The 23,987-nt window shown below is 33.1% G+C and overlaps 3 protein-coding genes across 8 annotated transcripts; 2 read left to right on the top strand and 1 right to left on the bottom strand.

Annotated features, from left to right (window-relative positions):
• The first annotated feature begins 200 nt into the window (after window positions 1-200).
• LOC143464553 (copine-3-like) lies at window positions 201-11,630 on the top strand. Of its 4 annotated transcripts, none has more exons than XM_076962396.1 (15): window positions 201-694; window positions 3,509-3,688; window positions 4,125-4,202; window positions 4,381-4,452; window positions 4,630-4,706; window positions 4,828-4,924; window positions 5,016-5,108; window positions 5,220-5,300; window positions 5,462-5,521; window positions 5,883-6,016; window positions 6,120-6,226; window positions 6,354-6,487; window positions 7,322-7,452; window positions 7,618-7,723; window positions 10,616-11,630. In XM_076962396.1, exons 1-15 carry the CDS (start codon window positions 551-553, stop codon window positions 10,715-10,717), a joined length of 1,596 nt encoding a protein of 531 aa, XP_076818511.1. In that variant the 5' UTR covers window positions 201-550; the 3' UTR covers window positions 10,718-11,630. The 4 variants fall into 4 exon arrangements, with proteins under 4 accessions (XP_076818511.1, XP_076818509.1, XP_076818510.1 ...); XM_076962394.1 differs by having other exon boundaries at window positions 209-694; window positions 7,618-7,735; XM_076962395.1 differs by having other exon boundaries at window positions 209-694; window positions 5,214-5,300.
• Window positions 11,631-15,465: 3,835 nt separating this feature from the next.
• On the bottom strand, window positions 15,466-19,489 carry LOC143464556 (troponin C, skeletal muscle-like). Of its 2 annotated transcripts, none has more exons than XM_076962401.1 (6): window positions 19,351-19,489; window positions 18,486-18,537; window positions 17,361-17,504; window positions 16,976-17,090; window positions 16,448-16,602; window positions 15,466-16,130 (listed from the first exon to the last, which is right to left on the bottom strand). In XM_076962401.1, the coding sequence occupies exons 1-6, from the start codon at window positions 19,351-19,353 to the stop codon at window positions 16,093-16,095; spliced, it is 507 nt and encodes a 168-aa protein (XP_076818516.1). In that variant the 5' UTR covers window positions 19,354-19,489; the 3' UTR covers window positions 15,466-16,092. The 2 variants fall into 2 exon arrangements, with proteins under 2 accessions (XP_076818516.1, XP_076818517.1); XM_076962402.1 differs by having other exon boundaries at window positions 16,460-16,602.
• A 2,398-nt stretch (window positions 19,490-21,887) lies between these two features.
• On the top strand, window positions 21,888-23,574 carry LOC143465285 (calmodulin-like protein 6). 2 transcript variants are annotated; one of them, XM_076963504.1, is made up of 5 exons: window positions 21,888-22,018; window positions 22,371-22,548; window positions 22,681-22,796; window positions 22,923-23,058; window positions 23,329-23,574. In XM_076963504.1, the coding sequence occupies exons 2-5, from the start codon at window positions 22,377-22,379 to the stop codon at window positions 23,367-23,369; spliced, it is 465 nt and encodes a 154-aa protein (XP_076819619.1). In that variant the 5' UTR covers window positions 21,888-22,018; window positions 22,371-22,376; the 3' UTR covers window positions 23,370-23,574. The 2 variants fall into 2 exon arrangements, with proteins under 2 accessions (XP_076819619.1, XP_076819620.1); XM_076963505.1 differs by lacking the exon at window positions 21,888-22,018 and adding an exon at window positions 22,275-22,293.
• The last annotated feature ends 413 nt before the right edge of the window (window positions 23,575-23,987 follow it).

The following is a 23,987-nucleotide window of genomic DNA, read 5'->3' as shown; positions in this document are numbered from 1 at the left end:
ATTTTACAATGTAAGCGACAATATACAGAAGAGTCTCTATTTCGGTTAAAACCCCGTTTTGTTAAAACTGTTGCTTACCTGTGAGCTGTAGTCCTTGCATGACATCATCTTCACTGTGATTAAGCAGATTGCGGAAATAACGAAAATGCGCTGTTTACTTCCGAATGGCTGTGGAAACTGTAAGAGATTTATTTCCTCGCGTTAGGCGTAGTCTAGTCTATGCTATGCTACTTAGTCTACGCTTTTTCGAATATTGGCCTAATGCCTAAATCGTGTATATTTCCAGAACTTTGATTTCTAACGTTCGTTGTGTCATTGAAAATTTATATTTTTTGCTAATTAGGCTACTAGTATTAGATTAGGTTAGGCTAAATGTGGGTAGACTATGTTTTCAATACTGATTTATTAGCCTATTAAGTACTGTTTTTGTGTCAATAGGTTTAACTTTTTACCAGGTGCGTTTGTCCTATTATTTAGAGTGTATACTGTTATTGTTATAATTCGTTCTTAGAGGCTAGCTATATAGTCTTTTAGCAGTGTGCTAATTAAAATGTCTCGTGGTGTTTCTGCTTGTGTTACGAAAGTAGAGTTGACTATATCTTGTACCAATCTTCTCGACACAGATGTGACTTCAAAATCTGATCCACTTTGTGTTCTTCTTCTACACGACCCAAAATCACAAAAATGGCACGAGGTATCACTGTTTTTTTATGAAAATGTTTGTTTCTTGGTTTCACTTCTAGCAAGTTTATTGTCAGGAATATATGGTATATATATGACTTAAGACAAGTTGTGGAGTCTTTTATACAAGTGCGCAACCATAGGATGCTTTCGTATGCTAGGTCTCAGCTAATCTAATTGTGACATCATTTGGTTGTGCAATTGTATACTAGACGCAAATTGTGTTACATGCAATATGCTTACATTAGATATATTGTAATATTGTCGCATGCTTTGCACGGAATGTCTTTGAAGTATATATTGAAATATGGAAGTAGATGAATCTATAATGTAGCATTATAGCATACTAAATTTTGATGTTTAGTTAAATATAGTAAATTTTATGCTATGTTATGTTAAAATATATCATACTAAGTATAATACTTGTATTTAATGTAAAGTAATAAAAGGTTTACGGTAATGCACACTGCTTCATTCTTTAACAATAAGGTAAAATATTGCTTCAAACATGATATTAAACGCAAAAATAAACCTGAATGTAGTTGCACGCAAATCTAAGCCTGTATGGGTTTTGATTGCTTAAAGTTAAGCTAGTTTGCATAATAGTGAAAGAGCCCAATGTGCAAAGGTGCTAATCTTTGTTAAACACATTAACCCTACTCTGCTTGGAAGCCACCTTTTTCATACATTTGTCTATATGAAAGCTTTTTTCTTTGATCTATTTTTCTGGCTTTGCGCAGGATCCTTTTTCTGCTGCATAATCCCACTGCTTTATATTTTGTTCCTCACTATTCATGTTATTGGCATTTAGTTGTAAGATATTTTATATTCTGTTTTTTTATGACCAGCTTCAGTGTTTGCATTGCTGTTAATGGCAATGTGCCAATCGTTATACTGGTACATCAAATCGTTGAAGAACCAAATTGTATACAGTATAGGTAAAACTCATTTCATTTTAGCAGTTTAGCTTTTATTTAATACTAAATGCCAAAATGAGCAAAGCGCACAGCATGCTTGCAAAACTAATTTGTTTAAGTTTTAATTCTTGTAACATTTCACTTATTATTGGTGATTGCCTTTTGTAACTACCAGGTAGGACTTTAATAGACAATTTGCCTTGTTTTTGTTATTTATTATTTATAATATTGACTGAAATATCTTATAAATAAGTTCTAATTAATGGTGTTTGCGTAGTTGCCAATTGTGTGTTGCTCATTGATGATGATGAGGTAATGCACAACCTAAATGATTAACTTGCCCAAAGCCAAGTATAAACAAAACATAGTTTTGAATAGTTTTGGCATAAAACAAAACGACAGTAGTATCCAGTCAGTAGAACTGTTGAATATCTCAAAAATTATACCCTGTTTAATATTTTCTTTTTATGTTTGACCAAAGTTTCTGAAAAAACCCTGCCCATTGGACTGGTTCACAATATTGGTCCAAGCCATGTAAATGCAATTAAACTATGATGGTAATGCCTGTGGTTACCATTGCTTGCGGCATAATTTACTGTATATAGGAACGGTTGTTCATGTTGCGATTACTGTGGAACCATTTTGGTTTTCACACAAAACTCTAACCATCCCATGACTCCACAATAGCAATTTCTGTTTCAAAGTTTTTGAAATATTTTATAAAACTGGTGGTGCTGGAAGTCATACTAAACAGTTTAATTCGTGTAAAATGTCTTATCACATTATTTGGTTTAATGGGTTTAAATTTGCAAACCACAACTAAAAATCTGGAAAGAGACAGAACACCGGATTACATTTTTATGGTAACATGAAGAAAATTGATTGTCTGCTGCATATTAATTGCCTATTGACACCAGGTCAGTTTTGGCCTTGTAAGGCAGTGGTTCTTCATCCATGGGTTGCTGATCCTTCGAAAATGGGTCGCGACTGGGTCCTGGCTGCTACACTGAAAGTGGATATTTCTACATCTGTTCTACACGATACGCGAGAGGCCTCCAAAATAAGTATATTATACTCAAAATTCAAAGTGTGTAACAATTGGGCTAGCGCTGATACCACATGCGCACCGGAAATTTTCTGAGGTGCGTTCCACACTGTTGTACTGCACATCAATATGGCTGCTTACATGTATAACTTCAAAGCAGGTAAAATAAGAAACAGGATATAGTTCGGCACTCTTAAGGTTAACTTTATGTTTTTCGCCAATGGCCATTTCACAGTACACCTGATGAAGCAAACTTATACTTGCGAAAGCTTGTGTCGAATAAATAAAGTTAAACTGTGTGCCAAACTATATCCTGTTTCTTATTTTACTTTAAAACTTGGTTAACACGGTTTAGACCACATTAACTTCCAAGAAGGTGTGAGCCAATTCATTTGTCTTGTGCCTTCTCCATCCTCCAACAAAGATTTCAACAATTTTGCGATGCCAAACAGTACCAAGACGCACATTAAAATGAGAATATTAGATGTTGTGCTGCATTCCTTTTTCTGTTCTTTTTGTTTTATAATTGTGATATTTGTTCTGTGTTTGCGTCGGTGAGCAAAATAACAGGTTTTCTTAGTTTTAAGCATGGAAGCTTCGAAGTTCGTTTATTACTATTAGGTCACCACTTGGGTCGCCGCCGCTCCTACAGATAAGATTTTGGGTCACGACAAAAAAGGATTAAGAACCTCTGTTACAAGGCCACATCTGGCTAGAACGTGTTGGTGTACTTTTCTTGTCACACCTTCTCCAGGTTTTTGAGAACTTTAAAAAAAAATTCATTAAACGACCTGGGATTTAGAACTGGGTCTAAAACTTGATTTTTTGAAAAATGTTATGAATACTTACTGAATTTTTTTGAAAGGTTGCAAGGACTGAGAGGGTTAAAAATGAGCTTAGTCCAAACTTTTCTAAGAAGATTGACATTGACTACTTCTTTGAAGAAGTGCAAAAACTTCAATTTGCAATATACGATATTGACAATAAAACAATAGATCTAAGTGATGATGATTTTCTTGGCCAGGTGGAGTGTACTTTGGGACAGGTAAGTGGATTTGTACATGTGTAAATTGCTTTTAATGTAAGTAAGTAGGTTTATGTTGTGCCCAACCATTGCAGCTTTTTCCCATTCTCACACAAATGTTCTTCATAGAAAAAATATTGTACTTCAACTGTTTTGTCTTTGAAGACTTTTAAGTCTGGGCAAGTTTGTCTACTGATATACTACTATCATATGACAGTTTACCAGCATTGTTAACAATAGATAACGTAGATTTGTTCATTTTTGTTGCCTGTATCGTTATTGCAGTTCATTTTACCAGTAAAATATCCTTTATATTTATTAAGATCACTATGTGAATCATGGTTACCTAGAGTAATTTAACCTATTTCTGTTTACTGCTTTCCCAGCCCCACAGAGATTTGCCATTTCTCATTGATGACATTCTGATACATATTAAAACTGTCATTGCTTTTTACAGATTGTTTCTCAAAAAACGTTCAATTCTGGGTTATTTAATAAAGATAATAAGCGTCCAGCAGGAGAAGGAGCTATTACAGTAAATATATTTTTGTTTGAAAAATAATTTGTTTTTATTGTCATTTTTTGTATTTTTTCTTCATTCTGATTTTTATGTGAAAGATATAAAATCCTTGTTAACTTGAGCAGCATTTATGATGTTACATTCATAATGTTGTTTTTAATGTATATTTGTATTATATTTTAATTTTTAATAGATTCATGCTGAAGAAGTCACAGATAATCGCATTGTGACAATGTCCTTCCATGCCACTCATTTGGATAAAAAGGTAAAATGTTTAAAACAGTTGTTGATTATAATCTTTGATTGTTTTTAAGTAGATTATGTGATTATTGGTGGAATATTCTGCTTTCAAAAGTATGATAATACGGCATGTATATACTTCTTTGCTTTTAACATATCCACATACTGGTAACTTACAATTTGTACTTTATCTCTTATTCAGGATTTTTTGGGTAAATCTGACCCTTATTTAGAAATTTGGAGGAAAAATAGTGATGGAACATGGACACTTGCCCACAGGTCTGAGTGACATTGCACTGTCAATAATATTTAACAAAATGAAATGATATTAAACTCTGCACTCGCTATGAAGTTATGTTCAAGTGATATTTTCATAAATAACAAATAGTAATTGTTACAGGACTGAGGTTGTAAAAAATGATCTAAATCCAAGGTGGAAACCATTTGTTGTATCAGTGCAAGCTTTATGTGAAGGAGACATGGCTCGTGAAATTAAAGTATGATGCAAATGTTTAAATAAAATACTTTTTGCACTTGTAATCACGTGGTGATTTAGTTTATGTTTCAAAATTAATGTATTGCCCTCAGTTTGTATGTAATGACTGGGACAGTGATGGAAGCCATGATCTTATTGGGGAATTCTTTACTACACTGCAAGAAATACAAGAAGGCAGTAAACAGGTGTTGTAATAATTTCAATCGTTTATTAACATTCATTCCATCATAATTTAGGTCTGCATCCTATAATAGTCCCAGTACACTTTAAAATCAAAAGTTTTATTCTAGAAACAGTTCCAATGCATCAATCCTAAGAAGAAAGCTAAAAAATCTTCATACAAACATTCAGGAACAGTTGTACTATCTGAGTGTAAGGTGAATTATTATGTGTCATTGATGTATATTTATGCCTTCAACAGTACAAGTGCATTGTACAATTAGAATTCCATGCTGGTAAGTGCTATTTCCACAATCACAGGAATTTGTTACACATTGATTAGTGTTATATAATTTTGCTTAAAGTATGCCTATTCCAGGTCGAAAGGAAATACAGCTTTCTTGATTTTGTGTTTGGAGGCCTACAACTAAACTTTACTGTAAGTTTTGTGAATTCTAAAATATCCAGTGAATTGGTAGCTTTAAACATGAATGTGATACTGGTAGTGACAAATTGAATCTAGTAATCCGTTAATCAATAACACACACTGCATATTGTATGCTTCTTGTATATTGTATATAACAATGTTTGTTTGATGTAAATAAGTATATACCAAATGTCAAACAAAATGTTCCTAGTGTGCAATATCAAACAGTGCAATATCAAACAGTACAGTACACAGCATAAACTAATTACTGTACTGTCATGTAGTTTTTGTTTATGTTCATAGTAAGGTTTATTCAATGGATAAATGTGAAAGTCGTTTAACTAAACAGTGAATTGCTGAACAAATCTTTCAGGTTGGCATTGACTTTACTGGATCTAACGGTGATCCTCGTTCACCAGATTCTCTTCATTTTATGAACCCGCGGACTCCAAACGAATATCTGCAAGCTCTTCTTGCAGTTGGTGCTGTTGTGCAGGACTACGATAGGTACGTTTGTTTTGTGGTTCCTGCTTAGAATTCCCGTGACAGTTTGTGTCATTTTTTATTGTTTTTTACATGTTAATTGTATATTTTTTACATATTTATTTAGTGATAAATTGTACCCCGCACTGGGCTTTGGTGCAAAACTTCCCATGACTAATCAAGTTTCGCATGAATTTGCTTTGAATTTTCAGCCCAATAACCCATATTGCCAAGGTAATATATTAACATTTCTTTAAAAAGTTCCTTGCTATAGAATTGATTAAAATGCATTCTGCTTTTTATGTCTATTTGTCCAAAGGCTATAGATTACTTCTAGTAAAAAAGTTTGCGTTGTATTCAGGTATAGATGGCATTGTGGAAGCTTACAAACAAGCAGTGTCACAGATCCAGTTGTGGGGACCTACCAACATATCACCTATTATAAATCATGTTGCAAGGTTTGCTGCTAAAGCTCAGTCAGAAGCTTGCCCTCAGGTAGCTTAAGTTTTTTAGTAATTAACTTGGTAGCATTAGCTGCCATGCATATAAAAGCAAAAAGCATACATTTACTACAAAAGCAAAGTTAGGTTAAAGAGGAAGTGTTCTGTTAGTGAAATAGATACCGTTATGAGCAAAATTTGGAATTTTTACTGCCTAGCGGTTAGGTTTCCTTAACTTCTGGAACACAGTACATTCATTCTGTTTCATTGGTTGAAAAATGCATTATTTATAGTAGTTATGAATAATTAAAAATCTTCTTGCATCATTAATGTTTTAATTAGGAAGTGTGACTGAAGCACTGTTTAAGGAGGTGCCAAACACAAAAAAATGCTATAAAATCTTGGTTTGTTTTATTATACAGTGAATTTTCTAAAAGACTGATTACTCGAAAAATCCTTCATGGGGCTCTCTAAAATTTTGCATGTTAATTTAGTTTAATCTAGTTTAGTTTAATTTAGCTTTGAACTACCATTCCATTAAATGCCATCAAAAAACCATCATTCAAACTTTTTTTACAGAGGCGCAAAATATAGACTAGAATTTTTGGTCTAAAAAACCCAATTTTAGCTACTTTCATGCTAATTTTTAGCCTAATTCTGCACGCGACCTGGGACATTGAAGCACGCCAACTGCTAGGGTAATTCCCAGACTAGAAAACAACACCAACCATGCTGTGTTCTGCTTGGTCTAAATAGGTTTTTTAAAGCCCTACGTAAGAGTACAACAAATTCATAAAGATCTTAGTTTTAGGTGTTTGACGCCTCCTTAATAGCGTGATGCAAAAATACAAAAAATTGTGTTGTTTGTGCAATACAAATTGTTTTTTAGAACTATTTCATTTTACTTATTCTTACGGATGGCGTAATTACTGATATGAATGAAACTAGAACTGCTATTGTCAGTGCTTCACACTTGCCGATGTCAATTATAATTGTTGGTGTTGGCAATGCAGATTTCAGGCAAGTCAGATCTATGCTTTATAATGAGAGTTCTTAATACTGTTGGTACTGTAAAAATCTAATTGCTATAAGTCCAAAAAAATTTGTAATAACAGAATTATTAACATCTCATTGTCAAATCTGATGATGAAAATAGACAAATAAAATGATTGTTGTGTTTATCAGTGCAATGGAAATGCTTGATGGTGATGATGGAGTCTTGCGTGCTCCCACTGGACAGCCTGTCATACGCGACATTGTGCAGTTTGTGCCATACAGAAAATTTAAGAAGGTTGGTCATGAGGTTAGTTTTAGCAGAAATTGAACCAATCTAGATATACTGGATTAAGCAGATATAATTATGCAAGACGTTACTGCTGTCTTTTTATACTAATTGTGATGTCTTGCTTTTATTCATTTTTAGCTTAACTTTTTCTTGGGATACATAGTTAGTAAATGTAGGAAGAGTAGAAGTCAACTTTAAATGCCATAAAGTTGCAAACAAAACAACTAGCGCAGGAAACATAATTAATCTTTTAACAATGTACGAGAACTAACATGTTTTGGATATGAACATTTGTCCTTCATCAAAGTGAGAAACAAATGTTTATGTTAAAATCAAAGTGTGTAAATATTTTATAAGCACTCCGTACGGAAGTAGCTGCAAGAAAAAAGGATGCGAAATTTAGAGTTCACAGACAAGACGATGCAGTAAACGATAATAAATCCGCCATCATATGTCGATCCCACCGACCTTGGTAGCGTTCTTCCACTGTCATGAGATCCTGGTGGAAACGCTCTCCCTGTTCATCACTGATAGCTCCAAGGTTTTCAGGGAATTTGTCCAGGTGGCTGTACAGGAAATGTACTTTTATGCTCATGTTGCATCCTAAATCACGAAACTCTGAGAGCATCTTGGATACAAGTGTTTCATAGTTTGGAGCCTTTCTGTTGCCAAGGAAGTTCTTTATAACATCTACAAAAGATAGCCATACAGCTTTCTCCTTGACATTCATTTTCTGAATGAAGTTTTTGGCACGAATAAGTGTACGTATCTGTGGTCCATCAAACACTCCTGCTTTAATTTTATCATATGACAAAGCAGGGAAAGTATAAAGAAGATGATGAAAGGATTCATTGTCAGGATTTAGAGCTTTAACAAACTGTTTCATGAGACCTAGTTTGATGTGCAGGGGCGGAAAAACAATTTTGTCTCTGCTTACGATTGGGTTATGTGTTACATTAGGCATGCCAGCTTGTAATGTTTCACGTAAGGGCCACTCCTTCTGTGTCCAATGTTTTTCACGTGCTCTGCTGTCCCACATGCATAGATAACATGGAAATTTAGTGTATCCTCTTTGCTGACCTAGCAGAAAACTAACCATTTTGAGGTCAACACAAATGATCCAGTTGTGCTCATGATATCTGAGCAAATCCATAACAATTCTAATGTCATCATGCGGTTCCTTCAAGACAGTGGAGTGACCAACTGGAACAGCTCCATAAACATTTCCATTGTGTAAAAGGACACACTTGAGGCTGCGCTTGGAACTGTCCAAAAACAATCGCCATTCTCCTGGATCATACGAGGAGATACCCAATTGTCCGAGAAGACCAGGTATATCGTTGCAGTATACCAGCTTATTTTCCTCTGAAAAATAGGGAAGAAAGAGTTCTTCTCTTTTTCAAAAAAAGGATACCTTTACAGATTGATCTAGAACCTGTTTTTCCTTGAGTCTGGAGCTCAGCTGCTTGCTTGGGCAAATCTAAATCACGTACTAAGTCATTCAGTTCTGATTGATTAAACTGCTGAACAGCTACTCTGGTTTCACAAGAAGAGTGTTCAGATTCTGTATCTGTTCTTTTATACTCCATTTCCATAACCTCTTCCCTTTCCGATTCAGTTTTCTCATCTTCAGAAAATGTAAAACCACTAAAGACTGGAGGAGGGAATCTATCAGAGTGCGGAACAGGTCGTATAGCTGATGGTATGCTTGGATAAGAAAGCATTTGTCGGCTCTTCCTGCCAACACCTTTTATATTTACCATGCAAAAGTAGCAGTCAGTCGTGTGATCTCGGGGTTCACGCCACACCATTGGAATGCCAAAAGGCAGACTCTTCCGCTTTCCTTTTGTCCAGTCTCTGAGCATTTCTTCGCAGTTATGGCACACAATATGTGGAGACCATCTCTTATCTTGATCGCCAAGATGGATGCCAAAGTAAGCTCTGTAGGCACGCTTCACGAACGATGTTATATTTCGTCTTTGACGAGAAAGCGTGTACACACCACAGATATAACAAAATGAATCAGGTTTATTTTTGCATTTACGTCTACTAGAAGAAGCCATGACCAAATCTGAAAAATATATGTGCTTAACTGTGGAACAGAGGTTTACCACATACAACCAAAAAAAATAAAAAACCATGGTTCTAATTAAGGCTACCAGCAGACGAGTGTAAAATAGAGCTTATAGCCTATCCTACAGCATCTATCCGCAATACCTCACTATTATCAAAATGCCTAACTTCTTCAAACGCCCTTAAACAGCAGTAGGCTACAACTTAAAAGAGCTGAAAGCTTCTATCTGAAACACTGGTACTGTACCATACAGACAACGCACACTAAATATGCGCCAGAAACGAAAAAATTTAAATTGTCCATTGCATGAAAACTAGAGCATGCATAAAGAAACTGATGGCAGATTTGAAATCAGCATCCCCGAATTGTGTAGAATCAGTTAAAAAATCTCATGCAACAAGAAATGAAAAAAAAATTGTTGACCAGTGTAATTAATAGGTGCAAAGGCATTGTTCAAAATAACAGGCTGTGGTGGTAGCAGATGTTGTGAAAAGCATGGTGCAAAAATAGCATTGATTGATCGGATAATGGTAGAAATAATGTAACACAAGTATATACGGGCGTGGGATAGACAGATTAGTTGTAAACTTTTACTAAAAATAATGAACCATTTTCATAAGCTTATTTATTAAGAGTTGGATTCAATTGCTTAATAAAAAGTGCTTCGTGAATCTTGTATTCATAATCTGTTTTGCATTAAATTTTAAAGTTTTCCTCGTGATTTAAGCCAATGTATATTGAGCAATTCTTAATATGATTTTTGATGGCTGATTTGCCTGCTCGATCTTTATAACATATTTATTCATTTTTACTTCTTTACATAGGCAAGTTCCTTAGCTTTAGCAAAGGCCGTTCTTGCTGAAGTACCTACACAAGTTACCCAGTACTACAAATCAAGAAACATGGTTCCAGGCAAACCTTCTTAAGGCAACAGAAATTTTAAAAATATTTTCTTAAGAAATACAGGCACTACACTATAATTCTGTTTAAAGACACATTTTTCTACTAACCATATATACTAATTACTTTGAGATTCTTATTCTACCTTTATTGTGATTATTGTATGCTAAGGAGTTGTTAAGAGAACTGTATTAAGTGCCAGCTGATGTATGTAGACCAGTGATTCCCAACCGCGGCTCCAAGCTAGCCTTTTTGCGGCTCTCATTGACCCCTGAAAATCCCACAAAAAATATAAAAAATCTATTTATAAAAATTAGGGCGATTATTTTTTGACTTGTCAAAAATTGGTGAAAATTGGTGTTATTTTTGTTGTTAGTTTTGCTATTCGTTGGTACATGTTTTTATGCTTTAAAATTTTTGTTATAATTACTTGAGTGTTTTCATGCGGCTCCATATGTACTCTGAAGTTTGAAATTCGGCCCCGACACCAAAAAAGGTTGGGAACCGCTGATGTAGACTAAATCAATAAATATTAATTAGATTTTCTGGCTAAATGTAATTAGATTCTGTGGTGAAATCTGATGCCTTTTTGCAAGTAATAATGTCTGTGACTGTTGTTAAATTCCATGATTAAATTTTTTTCAGTACTGTATTTTACCTTTTGTATCGAATATGTCTCTTTTTGTTTATTTGGAATTTGAACCATTTCTTTAGAAAGCTTTTAGCTACAAAAAATCATGCTACCAGGTTGTGTTTATTTTTTATCTAGAATTGTAATATACTTTTGTTATTTACTCTTGTACTAAAGTGATATTTTTGAAGTAAAAAAATTGTTTTATGTAACTATATATTCAGTGTATTGAAAACCAGGCCTCTAAAATGTATCTTTTCATTAAATTGGATGAAAAATGCTGGATTAAAATTTTTACATTGATTGTAGCTGTATTTGTTTATGAATTTAATACCCTAATTATTGTTCTCATGCAATCATTACCTATAACTGCATGTTTCTGTTCAATCTGAATAAGCTGTCTATTTTCCATCTAAGCGGTGAGTCCTTTGAACTAAGCTACTAATAAGTACAATAAGCCGACAGATTTTTAATTTTTTTGCTATAGATTGTTACTGATATTTGAAGTTTACTGTAAACATAACAAAGTTACAGTAGAGCAATTGAGAATCACATGACAGATATTTCATGCACACATAACTCTCCCAAAACATTTTTCACAACGATCAACACTGATCAGGTTTAATGATCACAGATAAGGTACATCTGCAAATTGACAAAGAGTCAACAAAATGCAACGTGCATTTACTAAAGAGATGCATTGCTTTTTATTAAATACGAGTTAAACTTTCTCAAGAGTACAAGTTACAGTACAGCACTATGCTGTATTGATATTTGTGCAACTAGCCATTCAATACAATGATGCGATATATATATACAGCATACAAAATCTTACAAAGCACAAATGCTCAAAAAAATTATGTTGAAAAATATTTTAAATCTTAGCAAAAAAATTGTGTTGAATGGCATATTTAAGTATGTTATGTTTCAAGAATTGCTGTGACTACACAACAGCTTTCTCGTTTGTAGTTGTCTTTGATATTAGAAAGGTAAAACGAAAAGCTAAAAGGACAAAGTTTTAAAAGCAAAGCAGAGCTTTGGTGTTTTACTACTGGAAATGTTAGAATAATACTAGATTGTTCACATGTATCTACCCTTTTTTTTCTGTCCTTTAGTGACAATAAGCAAACAAAAATGTAATAGTTTAGAAATTTGACGTCAATAAACTTATGAAGTATATGTTAAATAAACTTAGATGTTTTTTTAAGTACAAATAGATTAACATTGACAAAATGTTAACGATTAACATTAATAAAAATCCAATGTGATTTTACCCTGCCAAAAATTTATAACAAATATTGCTAAATGCAAACGCATGGGTATCTTACAATGAAAACTGGAGGTGATATGAAAGCAGGGAGACTTTTTTACAACCGCTGATGATGATAAACTGAAATGTGTGGAATTTACTGCAAGAATGCCAAAATGACACATGGAGCATAAGAAAAATGATAGAGCATATTGCTTTGTTGTACAATGAATGAAAATATTCATTGGTAAGAAAAATTACCACGAATCGTGTAAATGTGAATGTATACTAAGATAGTATAATAATGAAATTGTTTGTAAATTTACATTTTTACATGAATGTAAACATAGACCTATATACTAAATTGCATTTTTGATGTTGATTATAAATAAATAATTTTTATTTACAATGGAAAAAAATTTTGGTAAGTGTGGCTATCATTATTTTTTTAAATTAACCAGATGATTCATTACTGTCATCACAAATGACAACAGCTAAATCTTGTAATGGCTATAAAGTGATTTTTATTTAGAATTTAAAATCTAAATGATAGAATAACATTTACAAATGAAGCCATGCTAGCAATAAGAAGTTTGAGAATAGAAAATAACAGCAGAAGTAAAAGGCAAGATTTAAGAATAGAAAAGATAGTAAGACGTAGATGATGAAGGAGAAAATAATTACATTAGTTCTATCATATTCTGGTTAACTTCAAATCAATTATTCATTAACTTACTAGTTTGCAGTGGTAATATCTTTTAAAGTAAATATTCAAAATTCATTTACTACCAAAACTTTATTTTTAATATTAATAATGCCTGCCCATGTTATTATGGTTTCTTTAATAACATTATAAAATTCAAGTGGCATCAAGACTTAAAAGATTTGGATGTAAAGATTAAAGATAGAACTAAAGAAAGATTTTGAAGGAAAGTGAAAAAGATGTAAATATATTTTGACAAAGGGATGTCAGCTTAATAAGGTAATGACCAAGTATACAGAAGCACAAGTTAGTGTGCATTCCAAAGAATGTAGAAGAAGATCAGATTAAATGCAGAGAAGTATACAGTTAAGGCTAAGAAAATGAGAAAAGTTAATATTGGAAAGGACTTGATAGATTGGTATATAGTTAGATGTAGGCTATACCCATAAAGAAATGATTGAAAGTACAGAGATAGTGAGGGTAATTAGAAACAAAAGTAGAAAGGAAAAAGAGCTAGAAAAATTTGAAGATTTGTAAAAGATTAAAACTGTTTTTAACAGAGAAGTGGAAAGATAGCTTTAATGTTATGTCTAACTACCTGTTCAAATTGGAGTCAATGGCCACTGAAGATTTAAAAACATTACTTAAAAGGTGGGATATTTCAGAAAAATGGTTTAAAGAATTTTTGTACTGTAGTGAAGTGGCTAAAAGAATGTGTCAAAAGGAGAATATCATGAATACTCAATAGTTCCCTTAAAAATTGAATTAGTATTATTATAAAGGTAATAAATATTATTTGTATATTATTATTATTATTGTAACTATTATTAGAATTAGTATTATAATTATTATAATGCTGGTTTTTAAAAAAAATCGAATAATGTACAGTGTTCCTATTCACCCAATTAGTCATCACTTTGTTTAAAAATATTTCTATAAAACTACTTTTCATTAATTTTGTGCTATGCTGCAGAGTTAAGTCATGGACATAAGTTACACTAAAAAGGTTCCATGTTTTTGTGACTATCCCCTATTTCAAAACCAAAATAGTGAAAAATGTCTTTACTTAACCTACCCCAAAATACGGTATAGCGACTTAAGAACGTTTTTATAATGGTAGGCATAGAAAAGAGTAAGTATATAATAAAAGATTGAACGGATAAATGCAGAAAAGAAGTACAGAGTTAAAGCAAGTTAAGAGAAAAATGAGAAAAGTTGCTTGTGGAAAGAATGTGAGAAATTGGTATAGAAGTAAATCGATAGTGAAAATGATTGATCGGCACAGAGATAGTGAGAGTGCTTAGAAACAAGGATACAAATACAGTAGTATAAAGCTCGGAAAATTTGAAGGTTTATAGAGGATAAGAAGGGGAAAGTTTGAAACTGCCAAATGTTTTGCAAAGATTCATATAGAATAATTCAAAACCTTGAGGTAGAAACCATTAGCATTACTTATAGGCGACTTACAATTAAGAAAGAATCAAACCTACAGCAAGTCATCAAGTATAACAACGTAACGAAGGTTTATAAATATGAAATCAAAAACAGATGACAGAAAGAGACTCATGACAAATATTTATAATTAAATTTGAAATGTTGGGAAGAAAAATTTACGTAGTGTCAATAAAAATCACTCCGTCTTGCTTTTTGTGACAAAAATCTGAATTCTGCTTTTGTAAAACATTGACATACAAGTAGGCTACTGTATAACCATATGACAAAAAAACTTTTTGATCTGCTTGTTACGATTGCAAGCGACTAAAATCTTGGTACAATTTGGATAAGGTAACAAATTAAAAATTTGAAGCACTTATATAAAACTTATGTTATTTTATAATTATTTATTCAAGGGGATTTTAAATAACTGGGAATTGGGCAAATTTTAAAAACTTTAGTTTTAGCACAAAAAAATTAACAAAACCATAGGTAGTTAATGACCTGGAACTAATGGTAGAATCAAGCAAATTCAGAGTAGCCTATGCTACAAATTTTGTATTAAGCATTTTACATAGCTACCCTACATACTAAAATAGGTACCTATTATTCTAAGTCTTCAAATGTTGTAAAAGTTTTTAACTTCAACGCTTTTAGCTTTAACGAACTGACAAACAGTTTGTTTCTTATACTTCAAAATTTAAACAGCCTATAATATCTTAAAGAAAGTCAAGAGAAAAGGAAAAGAAAGAAGAAGTAAAGGAAGCCAGAAATTTATTGAAACCAAATAGGTGCGCATAGACCTACATACAACGGTATTTTACATTTACGTAAATACATATATGTTGTTCAGATAATAATTTTTTAGATTAATTTTGTAAGAATAGAAAGGAAAAGAAAAGAATAAAGATTTAAGAACTGAAAAAAATGCTTATTACTCAAATTTAAAACATTGATTTCAGACTAAGATAGCAATTCCGTATACCGAAACCATTCATTTGACACATGAAAATGGAAGTCCAAGAAATATTCTTCAACATAAATAATCCAAAACCACAACACAAACAAGTACTAGGAATGGCCCGTAGAGCGGCAAAGTAACTTAATTCTAACAAGCAATTACGTAATAGTAAAGAGCACGCGCACTTACACAGTATCTTACGCTGGTTAAGATGTATCCATTATTGAATTAGTCAAATGCATTAAGTTTTACTTTGTATCAGTGACAATCTTGAGTCAGCAGAGGAAGAAGATAGCGTTATCAGAGTTCCAATAAATTCATTAGCGGAGCCTTTTCCACGATAAGTGTTTCTAAATTTGTATAACTAAGTTGATGTCTTGCTATGCTATGTCTTCTTTTAGATCCCTGTAATTAGTCATCCGTTTAACGTGCTTGGACACCGTCCATCCACATGCTCCATTCTACAAAATAAAGTAATAAAATGCTTAAGACAAGGAAATGCACATATAGGCACCTTGCCATTCTTGCAAACTAATCAGATAGCTTGACAAATCTTTGTAGAGTTGTGATTAAAAGGCCGTTTTGTCAGGCTATAATATAATTATAGGATAAACACATTACACATAAAGTGTGGCGAGAAAACGCAAAATTTCAAAGTATATCGCAAGTTTCTTTAAATTTAGCGTCGTTCTTAGCCCGAGGAAAGGGTCTAAAACTGCAAAATTTCGTTTTTAAACGCATTTTTTATTAACCTTGTTATCGTTTACTCTACACGCACCTGAGATCTCACCTTCTATATCGACGAATCCGTCGCCATTTTTATCAGCTTCCCGAAACAGCTCATCAACTTCCCAAGACTCAACCGGTGGATCGGCGGATGTTCCAGAAAGTGCTTCTTTTAATTCATCCCAATCAATATAATTGTCTCCATTTCTAAACATTAATCCCCAGTACAAACTTACTGCTTATGATATGTATTTCTTATCTAAATTGGAAATTAATTTAAATAGGAATACAGTAACAATTTAAATAACTTATGATTGACTTTGTTGGTTATATGATACTGACTTTTTGTGTTTAATCACAGAACAAAATATTAATTAACAGAACAATATATTAAGTCGGCCAAAAAAAACTAAAAAGCTTTAAATTATGTGACAATTTATGGTTGCTTCTTCGCATTCCTAAAAAGTATCTAGGATATTATGATGTTACGATATATGTCCTGTATTTAAATCAAACTATAACAAACATAATTTAGAAATTGTTTAGCTATATGTTGGGATACTCCAATATAGCTTCGTACTTGTCGAGTAAACGAAACAAATCCCTTAATTCCTCTTCACCAGCTGTTTTTCCCTCTTCAGCAATTTGCATCACCATCATTATTAGGAATTCGTCGAAGTCGATCGTTCCGCTCCCTATGGAATTGTAGTAGTCGTCATAATGTGATTGAAATATAAATGACGCAGCGTACGTTCTCGCCACAGTATACAAGTTTGAACTTAAAAAGTATGCAATTGACAGGATCTTTTAGTCGAGACCAACCGTCAGTTGTTAGTAAGCACTTCAGTTATCTTTAGTAATTTTAATTAACTCAAGTCATTTAACTAAAAAGCTATTGATGGTGACTTTTTGTTTTGATAACACCTAGTGATATGATCATTGATAAAATATAGGCTATGATTTACCGTCTACATCAACCTCTTCGACAATTTTTGCCAATTCCTCTCTGTTTGGATTTTGTCCCAACATTTTCATGACCCTTCCAAGTTCGTTTGTGCTGATGTCACCGCCACCATCTTCGTCAAAGATGTCAAAAGCTTGCTTGAATTCTGTGATTACACAATTACATGTTACAGTTACAGGAAAAGTTTTTTACAATTAGGCCTACGTAATATGTTAAGCTGCCACAATGATCAAATCAAGTACAAAATACGGAAGTCTAATACTACTGTAAACAAAATTTACATAAACAGAAAACGAAAACAAAAATGCATAGGCTAAACAAAAATTTCTTCCCAAGCGTATCTGCTGGCACTCTATTACTGTAAATGTCCAGCTTTATTAATTTTACATTCTTACTTTGTAACCATTTCGTTTTTGCATTGCCATTTTGTGTTTTTGTTTACGTTTAAGCCTTCTGTTACAAACATTTTTTTCGTAACTGTCGCAGGCTGGCAGACACATCCAACGATAAAAATACTCCTTCTGGTGTTTAACCAGGTGACATAATGCATAAAAACTGAATTATATAATGATTATTTAAATCACAAAAATGAAATAAGGAAACATCCAAAGTTTTAATTGCAAAAGGTCTTCGACTTTTTTGATAACGCAGACACAGCGTTTCATAGCGGCGCAGATGTTAGAAAATTTCGAATATTTGTCGTTGAAAATCAACAAAAGAGCATTACGATAAAACATAATAAACTTTTTACAAGAGTTAAATTTGCATTATTTTGTGCATACAGTGATGAACCTTAATATAACCCTAAGGATAAAATTAATTTCTTAATAGATTATTAATATTTAACATGGTCGAGCAAATGTTTGAGGCTCTGATAATGTCTATATAACTGCGATTCAAACAAAAATCCTGCGCATAGCCTACTCTTGTATGAAGAATTCAAAATCATGATCGCAATATAGCTAACACTTCGCCATTTTTGGTGAAACAAGATTTCTATCAACATAATGCTCAATAGAAAAACCACAAAATAATATTTGGATATTTAGCTATACTTATAGTACATACATATAATAATACAAAGCAAAAAGCACAAATGTAATATCAAGTCCTATACCGTATGTACCTGAAATCTGTTCTTTTGTGAGAGAACTTCTTGCTTCCTCTGGGGTCATAGCCTGAGAAGTAAAATCAAGAAATTCACTTCGGATGAACACACGGCCACCCCATGTGGGGTGGCATCGTAAGTATTAATTCTCCACGCAGTCGAACATTTTTATAGATTTATTATCAGCAGCTGTCAGCTGTATCTTGTTTTTGTTGTAACGCCTGCAAAATATCAGGGCTCCCAAAGTGCTTAAGTAACCGCTGGTGTTTTTAAACAGACAACTATAGTTTGACTTTTACTGATATAGAAAGCCTTAAATATGTACGAAAGATAATCCCTTGTGACCTCATGTTATTACTCATGACTTTCTCTTTTTAAACCAACAAAACATTTAGCTTATCTACGGAAACTTGTAGCCAATATTAACGAAGAGTATTTGTCCATATGACTGAGAAGAAACTGTTTTTTTCGGGAAATACAGACAAAAAAATTTTCCGATGTTCAACATAAAAAATCTATACGGTATAGTTCAACAATACGTAGGTTAAATTTACCACGTGATTTCACAAGAGTTAAGCTACGGAAAAAAGGCAGCTGCTCCGTAATCGAGAACCTTCAACAACTGGATGACTATACAGCTGTCACACATGGTGATTAAAGTATATTCGTTTTACACCAAATATACGCAGAGTGGCTTTAGATTTTATTTGACATTTAATTTTACTGACATGAATTTTTTGGATGATATAACAACGTCTTTCTGAAAAATCTTACATACACATTGCACTGTAATAATATTATAGCATAAAAAGTTGCAGACTTAATTAAACCATACATCGCGTAATTCTTATTTAAACATGCAATAGCGCTGCACACGGCTTACCATCTTGTTGCTTTGTCGTTAAACTTTTTCGAAATTCTACAAAATGAGCTCTTTCTTCCTATAGGTCTTCTTACTTATCAGGAGAACTGACTGCACGGCGGCCGCTGAAAGATAATACTACTCAAGTTAGAAGCAAAAGAGGACCGAAATAAATAACAAAAAATGAGATGAAAATCTTTTTCATCATTCCGACCTGTGATTGACAAGTGATAACAGTTGTTTCGCAATTAGCACCTATTATTATAGGATTCATGCAGTTAAAAGTACAGGCTGCGAGCGCCTTACCATGGTACCAATTCGGTCAACGACTGGTCAATTCGTCTACAAGACACCCGCAAATGTATTTTGCAGAAACAGAAGTGCTTTGCGACGACTTGGCAATAATTACGACTAAATAGTTTTGTCGACAGTGATAGCTGTAAGTCATATCACATATAGTTCCTATATAAACGGAATAAATTAAGATTCTAAAAGCAGAAGTTATTGTCATATTTTAATACGTTCCCAAAAAAATTATCAACAGAGAAAACGGGAATTGAACTGATTCCTGGCCATTGCCCGAGTATAGGCTATAGGTCCACGCTAATCCAATTGCCCTGACCACAGTTCAAGCTACAAAAATATAGCAAGTATAACTGTCGTATTCTATCAATGTTAACTTTTGTTCTAGAAAATTAATACTTATGTTGCAAAAACGGTTATTGACTGTTTGCCAAAGGCTACTATATCCTTTTCTGAAGTCGTTATACAATAATAGAAATTTTTGATGCTTTGTGTTATGGGGTAAACATTTTGCAAAACTGTTCCAAGCCTGTGTTATGGGAGTTTTAGGAAAAGTTTAAATGAAAAAATGACCCTATTTAAATGTTATGCAAAGTAAAAATGAAATCAAATAAACAAAATAATGTAAAACTAAAACTTATTTAAAATTATGAAGCTAATGAAATTTACTGAAAAGACTTAGTTTGTTGCATATGGTCTATTATCCGTTTCAATTGCAAGCTTGAAACAGATTTAACACAAACTATAACCTACTACATTTTAGAAAAACAGGTTTACACATGATCGACAAGTAGTTCGTTTTATTGATGTGAATAAACAATATATTCATTGAAAATATTTTTGTCAAGATGCTCACCAAATACTGCATGTAGATCTTCCAACTGTTTGTATATATTGTAAAATAGCAACTTTGTCTTAAAAGAGATTATTGAAAGTGTTTTTCAGCGATAAATTTAACGCCTGCTGTTAAGCTTTTGTCAAATGTCCTGGCTGTTTTACTTCTGTAATGTCTTTAAAAACTTTTATGTTCTATGGGTGCATCGCTATTAAGAACAAGTTAAAGGAAAATCACAAAAGGCGTTTTGTCTTATACGAAAGAGATATTATTTAACGTGAGGGCCAAGTCCAAAAACAAGTTGACCTTAAATCAAAGAGTTATCAGTAAACATTCTGGTGTAAGGATATGTACTAATATGTAATGGTTAAGCAGTGATTGCCATAAAAAAGTAAATTCATCACGTTTCACCAAAAAAAGACTGGGAAAAGGCAACATTTGATATGATACAAAAACGCATTGCAGGAATGAGTTATTTCACTGTAACGGGTCATAACTATGTTTGGGACATTCCATAGAATAAAAAAAATCTAATGGCATTTTGTTATGGTGGAGGTGCGTGAAGGTATGCACATTCTAGATTAGAATAACAGATCCTAAAAGACCGAGCGTCAAAAAAATCCAATCCAATTTTCGTATTTTTTCAAAATCTTGGGTACTGGTTTTATTCTATGATTGAAGGTTTTCATTGGCACGTGCAGGATATGTTATTTTCGATTGTTATTTCACATTCCAATACTATGCGCTGCATGTGTTAATCGTCACCAATAAAACCCTGCGTCATGTCAAATTGAAAATTGTAAACTTTGTTGAACCATAGTAATTTTGTGAGCGTATTGCAAAGGCAAAACAAAAGCATTGCGGGTGCTTAAATTTTTTAACTTTTATGCTACTCTAGAATAGAATTCGAAATTTTGGATCCGGAATAAACTATTCTAGATGATTCTAGAATAGCTCTCAATTATTCTGTATTGTACATCCCTAGGTACACGGTAGCGTATCTGGGCTCCCGGACTATAATGTAATATATTATACTGTATTATGTAATAGGACAATAGGTAATGTAATATTTAATATTTTATATTATTATGTAGTGTTATAAGTTTGTTAATATTTTTAAGAACATTCTTTCTTATAAAATGCACGATTTTGTTCCAATGAAATAGTGGAAGCCCACATTTTAATAGCACTTTAACGGAATAAAACTAACTGAAGTATCGTAACATACTGTATGTATAATGAAAAGTATTCCTTGGTAGTTTATTGACGACGTATAACGAAAAGAGACGCAACGTGAAGCTAAATTAAGAATAGATCTTCCCAAGGGAGTCTTAAAGACGAATCCGAATATGGCTCGTCAACTGTTAAAATTAATATAAGAGTCGATTGGTTGAAAGTATCTTTATTGCGCCCATCATCAGTGACGTAACAAAGCATCAGCTGCAATTTATATTTGCTCCGCAAGGTAGCCTCGCGGCACTTACGGCCGGCTATTATAGGCAGAATTTAACTGTTTCTCTGAAGGATACGAAAGATACTCAAGAACAAAACGTAAGTCTGAACAAATCTTTATAACTATAATCCTAGCCATGGACTTAAGGGGCATAGCCAGGAGAAAGATGAGGCTACTAAATTTTAAAAATTTATGCAGATAGTTATAAAGTAAAAACAAGTTTCATTTTCGACAACCGTAGACTGTATTCTTCACCATTAGAACGGTTTAGTATTTTAAACAGTCTTCACTAATTGTGGGATTTCTTCCCAAATAGGCTGCACATTTATCAGGCTTCACACTTACATAAATGAGCTTTTTTGGAAACTTTTAGGTTCGTTAGAATCCAAAGGCAAGACTTGCTTGAATTCTCCTAATATAGGAACTCTGAACATTTTGCATTTCTCGCAGAACAAAATGCCACTCAGCGATCAGGAAGAAAAAGAATTTCAAGAATGCTTTGAAATGTTCGATGAGGAAGGAGAGGAAAGCATCAATGTAGGTGAACTCAATAAGATGCTGAGACTATTGGGTTGGGATCCCACAGAATCAGAATTGCAAGAGATTGTCAGAAAATCGGGCTTGCGATGTGAGTAGGTTGTTTTAACCATTTTTACGTTTGATAGCAAGTAATTTGTTTCTTGTTATTCTTGTTTAATTTATAGTTAGATATTACATTGCTTTAGAAATAAGAAGCCATTACGTAAGGTTTTTTACGCAGCTGCCGGAAAAATGACAAAACCACAATTTCTTAAGTTGATGGAACGTTGGTGTAACTCTCATCAAAATAAACAATCCGAAGAAGAATTGAAGCAAGCTTTTCAAGTATTTGACAAAGTAAGTAGACTCCCATTGTTAATACATTTTGGCAAGCGGTATCTCGTCTGAATGGCGATCGTGTCAATTTTAATGTGTTTGTTGATTTTCTTTCTTGTTTATCATGATACTTTGTTTTTCTTTAAGGACGGAAGCGGTTACATAGAATGGAATGAATTAAAATACGTCATGCAGGGGGCAGGAGAGCCGTTAACTGATGAAGAAGTTACGGTCATGATGAAGGAGGCCGACAAGGATGGTGATGGACGAATCGATTACGAAGGTTATTTGTTTTATTTGCTTTTGCACAGTAGCCAATATGTTAAAAATAAATAAGTCAAATTAATTTTTTGGCATTAACGATCGAATTTCAAAAAAAGAGCTATGTAAGCATATAGGCCTATATGGATAAAGAGTTTGTAACGAAAAAAATAAAACAACAGGGTATTTTTAAAATTGGGAATAAACCTTAATTTGTATTAAAAATGTAAAATATGCATCATTTCATTTCTTCATTTTATTTCATATTTTACCAAAAACTGTTTCTTTGTAGAATTCGTAGCGATGATGAAGGGCGATAGCTTCTCTTTTTAATTTGTCGCGAAATCAAAGTAACATTGACACATTGCGAAAGCTTTCACCAACGCTTAATTCGAACAGCGAATCTTATCATGGAATTATGATGTGATGTGCCTGTATGTATATTGTACAACAAGAAAGTAATGTCTTAGACTTCGTGTTCTCGTGTATATACTCATTCCCGTACCGCAGAGGAAAATAAATATTGATTTTAGCCGAATATGCAGAGCAACTGGTCAGCTTTCCTTATTAAACTAAGTGAAGTATAATAGCCTATACTGCAGGGTGTCTGATACGTAGAAAAGAGACGTGTTCTTCCAGTATAGCATAATGAGTAGCCTAAGCCATTATACAAACTGGCGCATATACATCCCGTCTTTACCGCCAATAGATGTTTACTTCTTAATGGCATAGTTTTATAAAGACAGTAAAATGCGCTCAACATCTATAGATAATAGAAAGCAACCCAACAAGTTATATAATCAAAAGTTTTTTCCAACATTTCTAGTAACACAGAATGACATGTAGAAATGCATTCTCGTCCTTGATGGTTCACTTAAGGCCATCAACTAGCTACATGAAAGAAAAAGTAATATCAAATTATGAAATAAATTGTTATCACTATAGCAACCT

This window comes from Clavelina lepadiformis, chromosome 7 (genome assembly GCF_947623445.1).
Source record: "Clavelina lepadiformis chromosome 7, kaClaLepa1.1, whole genome shotgun sequence".
Classification (NCBI taxonomy): Eukaryota; Metazoa; Chordata; class Ascidiacea; order Aplousobranchia; family Clavelinidae; genus Clavelina; species Clavelina lepadiformis.
This window is presented reverse-complemented; position numbering and strand designations above follow the sequence as displayed.